The 7,821-nt window shown below is 37.4% G+C and overlaps 1 protein-coding gene across 3 annotated transcripts; it reads left to right on the top strand.

The window, feature by feature from the left end:
* The first annotated feature begins 578 nt into the window (after positions 1-578).
* On the top strand, positions 579-7,821 carry pnp6 (purine nucleoside phosphorylase 6). Of its 3 annotated transcripts, none has more exons than XR_009204498.1 (7): positions 580-793; positions 2,549-2,718; positions 3,731-3,834; positions 5,557-5,732; positions 6,368-6,558; positions 7,179-7,491; positions 7,544-7,821. XR_009204498.1 is itself a non-coding variant. In XM_058388415.1 (6 exons), the coding sequence occupies exons 1-6, from the start codon at positions 771-773 to the stop codon at positions 7,373-7,375; spliced, it is 861 nt and encodes a 286-aa protein (XP_058244398.1). In that variant the 5' UTR covers positions 579-770; the 3' UTR covers positions 7,376-7,821. The 3 variants fall into 3 exon arrangements, 1 of the variants encoding a protein (XP_058244398.1); XR_009204499.1 differs by lacking the exon at positions 580-793 and adding an exon at positions 2,251-2,269; XM_058388415.1 differs by having other exon boundaries at positions 579-793; positions 7,179-7,821.

Below are 7,821 nucleotides of genomic sequence, written 5' to 3' on the forward strand. Positions count from 1 at the left end.
AAAGAACTCCTGTTTGCTTGGTATGATATACCAAATTACTTCAGAAAACTTCTGGACAGTTTCCCCAGGTTAGGAGGTCACACTACTGACATTTCCCTAGATTTTATTCTGGGTTTTTTTTTTTTTTTTTTTTTTGTGTGTGTGTGTGTGTGTGTGTGTGTTTGTGTGTACATAGTTCATGTATTTATCTAAATAAAGAGACTAAAAATAAAAATGGATGATCATTAACACTGCTAAAACAACAAAGCTGGTCGTGGCCATATTACATTCAAAAACAAATCGGGTTTCAAGGAAAACTCATAGACATTACTAAAAGTCATTCACTAAATACAGATGTAAGAAGCCTGTAACTATAACTGCAATAATAAAATCTTGTGATAATAGTATTTAAGAGAAGATAATAGTCAGGGCGCTACTGCAAACAATAGTTTAGTTATATAAACACTAAAGTGTTCTGTCAGCAGTTTTTTTTTTTTCATTTGTGAGCCCGGATAAACTCTCACTGTCCATTTTGCCAGTGCCCATTGTGCTCTGCCTCCGGGTCAGTGAGCGGCTCAGTCTGTTAGAAAACAGGATTATCACTGCGACCCACTTTTTAAAGAAACCGCTGAGCTCGGAGACTCCACCTCCAACACGTCATTCCCGTCAGGATATCGCGTTCATGACCCGTCTCTTGGTTACAATTAACCTAGTAATCCACCCGTAGTAGAAACTCTAAACGTCCTTCATCCTAAGCGTTTCGGTAATTTCGCACCCCAGCCGCTCCGGACATGGCTGCATCCAGCGAGTGCAGGTAAGATTATTTGGAGAATCGAGTGTATTCGGTATGTACCATTCATAATTCACCCGCTGATGCTAGGGGAAATGTCACATTTTTTTTATTCAAAATGTTGTAATATTCCCTGAAGAGTTTGTTTTCTGTGCCATTTCTGTAATCATTGCTTGCTATAAAAAATACCTTCTATAATCACGAAGCGCAAGTAAGCAAATGTATTCAGTGCCCAGGTTCTACTAACTACTGCGTCCCATAAATTATAAGAATGTATTGTAATGTCTGTCGATCCCACACTGCTGTCGGAGGCGTTACTGTATTTTAATGTATGCCTTCCGATTACAGTATATGAGAGTGATTAATTCTGCCAGACGCAATTCCTGTTTAGGGAATACCAACGTGCCAGTGGGTTAGCTCTTAAAGGGACAGATTTATGACTAAATTCCAGATTCAGTGTACACTGTTTGCCAAAGCTTTTCAAAAGAACCACATTCATCTACAGTGGCTGCTAATGAGGCGCTCTATTGTGCATTCCCTGTGAGCTTTCCAGAGTCCCATAATGACATGCCCAGAATTAGTGAGCTTCATGCTAATCACACTTTCTGTGTGTGTGTGTGTGTGTGTGTGTGTGTTTGTGGTGTAGCACCACGGACAGCGCCAGACTCACCCTCCCCTCCCCACTAAAGCACGCGACCTCCAAGTCATGTGATGCTTTTAGAACACGTTTACTCCAGGAGTGTCCGTCTATTTGAACAATTAAACCGAGGTTAAAGTTATACTATCAGTCCTGTCAGTTTTATTTTGGAATGAAATTTGCTCCATAAAAGCTGGAGATAAACTTTTATGATCAATGCCATTGTATGATTACTAAATAACATAGAAACTTGGACGTTTTTTGAGAACTACACAAAAAGTATTGTATTGAGAGCACTTTTGTATAAGAAACACTCTACTCACACTAATGACACATTTAGCTTACTACATATTAATTTATTACTTACTAATCCCACACAGTTTGGTCAAATTTAATGCACTGATAGTAAGTAATGAACTATTATTAGAAAAATTTGTGTGTGTGTGTGTGTTTCCTAGGTTGGCTTCATGTTTGTAGTGTTCTGTGATCACTTATAAACAGGATGGTTTCAATATGTTACTTGTAAAGAACAACATTTAACTACAGCAACAGTTATTGTTTAAGGGAGACCCACTTTATACATTATGAGGCATGAAGAGATTACTTATCTACTGTTTGTAACTGTGTCTACATAAAATAGAACAGAACTGAACAAGGTTAAATATTTCTAGAGCATCCATAAATTGTGTTAATCTATTGTGTACTGGACACTTTATCTATAAATGCTGTGGCTTTCTGGTACTCTTCTGGACTATTCTTCATCTCTATGAAACTGCCAACAGAGCTTGATGGGGGTTACTGCAGATGACAGTTCATTTCATTGTATGAGTTCGTTTGTGTGTGTGTACATGGAGGTGGGAAAGGTAGTCCAAAACAGATGTTACTGACAGCTATGTTTTGTGCTTCTTATCTAGTACCAGTCAGTCAACTACAGATGAGATCTTACATTCTTACTTGCACTGAAATTCCTGTAGACATTTTTTGATCTTACTTGTCATTACATGTTCACTAGGTAGTCTTGGTCCTCATGATGTGTGGTCTGACATGATCAGCATAGTACTTACACCTAATTATCTTATCACACCAATAAATATAAGTATTGAGATTAATAAACGAAACAATTATTTTTTTTATGGCTATAGGTACAAATATGAGGAATGCAAAGAAACAGTAGACTGGCTGCTGGCTCATACAAACATCCAGCCAAAAGTAGCTATTATCTGTGGATCAGGTCTTGGAGGCCTGTCTGATCTGCTGAACAACAGGATTGTGTTTCCTTATATGGATATCCCCAATTTCCCACACAGTACAGGTATGCATACTTCATGATCTCTTAAGATTCCCAACAATGTGCCTAAATTAAGTTAATCATTTACACTTACTTTAATGCTTATTAATTTGGCAATTGACTTTAATTAAAACAACTATTTAGTTGGCTCATACAAGTGCCTCAAGACCAGAAATAGATCTAAGATGTTTGTAAGGAGAAAAGAGAACCACAGCTAAACACTTTGACACAACAATGTGTAAGCAATTCCTGCAGTTTTTCGGTACTCTTTCATGCTACAAATTTCCCCAAAATTTCCCTTTTCATTCCCCAGTGAAGTTCTACTGGATTCAGATCTGGTGATCCACTGAAGATCTGTGAACTCATTGTTATGTTCATTCCAGTTTGAGACAACTTTTGCTTCATGACATGGTACGCTGTCATACTGGAAGTGCAAGATGTCATTCCAATCAAGTGGGAGCCACACCTGATTCTACCTGTTTGATTGGCCGATCTTTCAACACACTATGTGGTGTGATTTCTCAATTGATTGGAATGAACACTTGCAGCAGCACTCCCATTCTGGATAAGATTGGACATCCATGCATTAGAAAATTGATTAACTGTGGCAATGAAGGGGTGACATGGTTACCAACAATACACAGACAGGCTGTGGCACACTATTACACCACTTCCTGAACTATTGACACAAGGTTGGTTGTGTCATCAGACCAGGCTATGTTTTTCCAGTCTTCAGCTATCCAGTTTTGCTGAGCAGGTGCCCACTGCAGCCTTAGCTTTCTGTTCTTGACTGACATAAGTAGAACCTGATGTGGTCTTCTGCTGTTTTAGCCAATCTACCTAAATGTTCAAGGTGTTTGTGCATTCTGAGATTATTTTCTGTTCACCACAAATGTACAGAGTTGTTATTAGGGTACTGCAGCTTTGCTGTCAGCTCAAACCATTATAGACATTCTCCATTGAATTCTCACATCAGCAAGGACTTTCCTCTTTATTTTGCATTGAAATATAATCTCTCTCTCTCTTACTCCTGCAGTAGCAGGACATGCAGGAGAGCTGGTGTTTGGGGAGCTGAACGGAAAGCAGTGTGTTTGCATGAAAGGCCGCTTTCACTTCTATGAGGGCTATGACATTGCCATGGTGAGAATCAAATGTATTTACAGAAAGCAGGGATTTATAAGCAAGGGGCATGCCCTGTGTAATCAGTATTTGCAAATTTCTCATACAGCAATGACTAGAGAAAAAAATTGAGAACAATATAAATGCATTCATTGTTCAAGAGCTCAAGATTTTATTTTAATATAGAACTTGACAACTATTAAACATTTTTTGTGCAATGGATCAATGTTGATTAGAGTATAAAATGAGAAAGATTTATAAAGCACCTTTGTACCATTTTGGATTTTATTTTGTACCACTTTAGTAGGAATATCTGTGCACCTGCTCATTACGCAATTGTTCAATCAGCCGGTCATGTGTCAAAAGAGTGTGCACAAAATAATACAGCAAGATGTCAAGAGCTTTAGTTAATTTTCACATCAGTCATCAGAATGGGGATGTGAAATTTGATGTCTGTGACTTTATCCATGGCATTGTTACTGAAGCAAAATGGGCTGGTTTGGGTATTTCAGAACTGCTAATCTCTCAGGAATTTCACATACAGCAGTCACTAGAGTTTACACCGAACCTCACCCAATCTTCCAATTCCAATTCCCCACCTTGGCTTTGGTTGTATGGAGGGTGGTCAAGGGTGTGAAGGGTTGGCATTCAGGGAAAATTGGACCCATTATGATGAACCCACCAGTAATCATCCAGCACCACAAAGCTGACATTGTCTCTGATGTCATCAGTTGTCTGCACCCCAACCCACTGAGAGAGAAGTTGATTGGTTCACTAAACCTTGGGCCATGTACACACTACTCTGTCTTACTTAGGGTTATTTGCATTTCGATTGATACCCTGATTTACGTATAGACAACTCAGGTGGTTCTCTCTTCTCAATGTGGAACACAGCATATAAAAAGAGCATCATTAATCACATATAGGTCTAGGTAAATTCATGATATTTCATTGTGAATGCTGCAGCAATGATATTGCATGTGTTAAATAGTAACTTGTAACAGCAAATGATTTATCTGATATAATGGGAGTTATATAATCAAACATGGAATGCAGATAAAACAAACTTCCTTAAAGTTACAAATGAAAGCCTCTCAGACTAGCCTCTCACTGGGCCGCTAAAAGCTAGTAATATACAGTGATGCATGAGCTAAACATGAACAATAATGTTGGAGTTGACACTTTCTTTTACTCATAAATCATATACCTCCAAACAGACAAACTTTTTATTTTATTTAACAATTAACCACTTAGTTTAACCTACATCAATCTTTTACTACAGACACCTCAATTCAGTAATGTCGCTCTTTTTAGACCACGTGTCCCATGTCACACTCTTAAATTATGAACTGGAGATTTAGTCTTTGATTAAACCTTAAAGACACAGTGTGTTTTTAAAAAACAGAGAGTGCAAGGGTTTACTGTTCTTTTTTAAAGTGAAACTACAGTTCAGTGACCTTAATTGTAATTCAGGATATGTATGTTTATGACTGGATCTTTGAACAATATAGTGGGGTGAGAGGGCTTTTTATTTTATGTACATTTCTCTGTTCTTCATAAGCAGAAAGATAAAGCAGTTAGCTAATTTGTATACAATAAAAATAACTACATTTTGGTGATAGGACTGCATAGAGAACTTTAGCATGTAAAAACAAATATTATATATGTAGTAAGTAGAGATCTGAAACTTCACTTTTGCTTTCTTGAGTCAGCAAGAAATACATCCTATTTCTTCCCACACAGGTCACATTCCCAGTACGTGTCTTTTTCCTTCTTGGAGTCGAGACTTTGATTGTAACGAATGCTGCAGGAGGGTTAAACTCTAATTATAAGGTGGGAGATATTATGATGATCAAGGATCACATCAATATTCCTGGCTTTGCAGGCCAGAATCCTCTGTGTGGCCCAAATGATGAGAGGTGAATTGTTGTTTTTTATTAGTAATAAAGTTTCTATCATTGTAAATATGAAGCATGTAAGCATGTTCATGAGAAATAATTGACAAATCATACATACAGCACATTGAGAAACTTTGCAATTGGTTTTCTTAAGCCATACTGGATATTATCTTAAGCATGCATATGAATAGCACATAATTTTCTATTGCATCAGTGATGATCTGAATATGTTTACTTTAATGGCACAAGCCATTAAAAACATGTTCTCAAACTCATTATGTGAGTGTTTCAACAGCAGTGTGGAAAATTGCACATTATGTTCAATGAACTAAAATAAATCATTCAAATTTTTTCTCAGTGTTGTAAATCTGTGAGTTCTGTTATTGCTCTGAAAATATTCCATTCTTTGCATATGTTCTGAAAGCATAGTAATGCTAATGAATCTGCATGTTGATGGATAACTACATTTGATTCAGACTTTTTTTAAATGCTTAAAACTGAATCAGACTAAAATCTGAGCATATAAGTAAACAACTGAGGAACTTGGCTATTTGCTGATCCTTGTATTTGAATGCTTTGAACTTCCTAGAGGAGATCTGGAACAACAGAGCTCCTTCTTCTATTGCCTGAATTTATGTGGTCATGTGTATGTGCAGGTTTGGCGTGCGATTTCCCTGCATGTCGGATGCATATGATAAAGACCTGGCTCAGCTAGCCAGGCAGACAGCTAAGGATCTGGGCTTTGATGAATTCCTCCAACAGGGAGTCTACTGTATGCTGGCTGGACCTACGTATGAAACTGTAGCTGAGTGTAAAGTCCTCCAGTTACTGGGGGCAGATGCTGTAGGTAAGTGGAAAACCCACAGACTCACAATAGGAATGTTGTGTGAACCAACTTATTTACCAAAAACTGATACTTTAGCTGTTCATTAGTATTCCATCTGCCTTGTTATGTTATTTTATGCTAATTGTCAATGTAAATGTTAATTGTCAGTAGATATGTACATATATTATGATGGGCTACAAAAGACCACCAACTTTACCATTTTTAAAGATTTCTATAGAATGTTATAAACGTATCAATTTACATTTTAGCTAACTAAAGTCAAGAGCACTAATGAAATCTCTACAGATACTAATTAAAATAATGACTTCAAAAGTACATTTTAAAACATTCAATTATCACTAAGCACTTTGCAGACAAATAAATGAAGACTGTTATTGCTATTAGACTACTATTACTATACAGTAAAGTTAAAGAAGAAAAACAATGTTCTATGCGCTACTCGGCAAAGGATAACCCAGTGCCCAGGTTTTTCATTCTACTGCAACTTAAGTATAAACTTATTTTGAAACATTGAATATCTGTGGCAAGTGGTCACAATATACAAACCTGGAGCAATTTTAGCAACTTCTGTGAGCGCAGAGTGAGATGTGGCCTTTCTCATTTGTTTAACTCTTTTGCAGGCATGAGCACGGTGCCAGAGGTTGTGGTGGCACGTCACTGTGGCCTGCGCGTCTTTGGCCTCTCCCTCATCACCAACAAGGTGGTGTCCGACTACAACAGTGAGGAGCGTGCCAACCATGATGAGGTTCTTACAACCACAAACATGCGTACTCAAGATATTCAGCGCTTGGTCAGTCATCTTGTGAAAAAAATATAAAGTCATGCTTCCTGGTCTACAGGCAATACAAGCTCCCTAACAATGAAGCTTACATAACCAACAAAGTATGTGTAAAATGCTATAATGGAATAATTGCACTAATAAGAGACTTAGAGATTATAGCATTAACTGTAAAGAGTAATTTATATTTTGCACTAGCAGTCTGACATCTTATAATTTAATCCCAGCAATATTAAGATGATTTAGACTGCTATATCTACCTATCTACAGATAACTATAAATAATATTTATTACGGTACATGATTGACACACTTTTACTCTTCACTGTGAACCCTGTAGTCACTTAAATACTTAAATTACTGTTTGCAGTCTACACTGAAGAGTAATATCACAACCCACAGTATCCTGGAAAGATCATCTAATCGTGTGTGTGTGTGTGTGTGAGTGTGTGTGTGTGAGTGTGTGTGTGTGTGTCTGTGTGTGTG

Source organism: Hemibagrus wyckioides, linkage group LG04, assembly GCF_019097595.1.
Source record: "Hemibagrus wyckioides isolate EC202008001 linkage group LG04, SWU_Hwy_1.0, whole genome shotgun sequence".
Classification (NCBI taxonomy): domain Eukaryota; kingdom Metazoa; phylum Chordata; class Actinopteri; order Siluriformes; family Bagridae; genus Hemibagrus; species Hemibagrus wyckioides.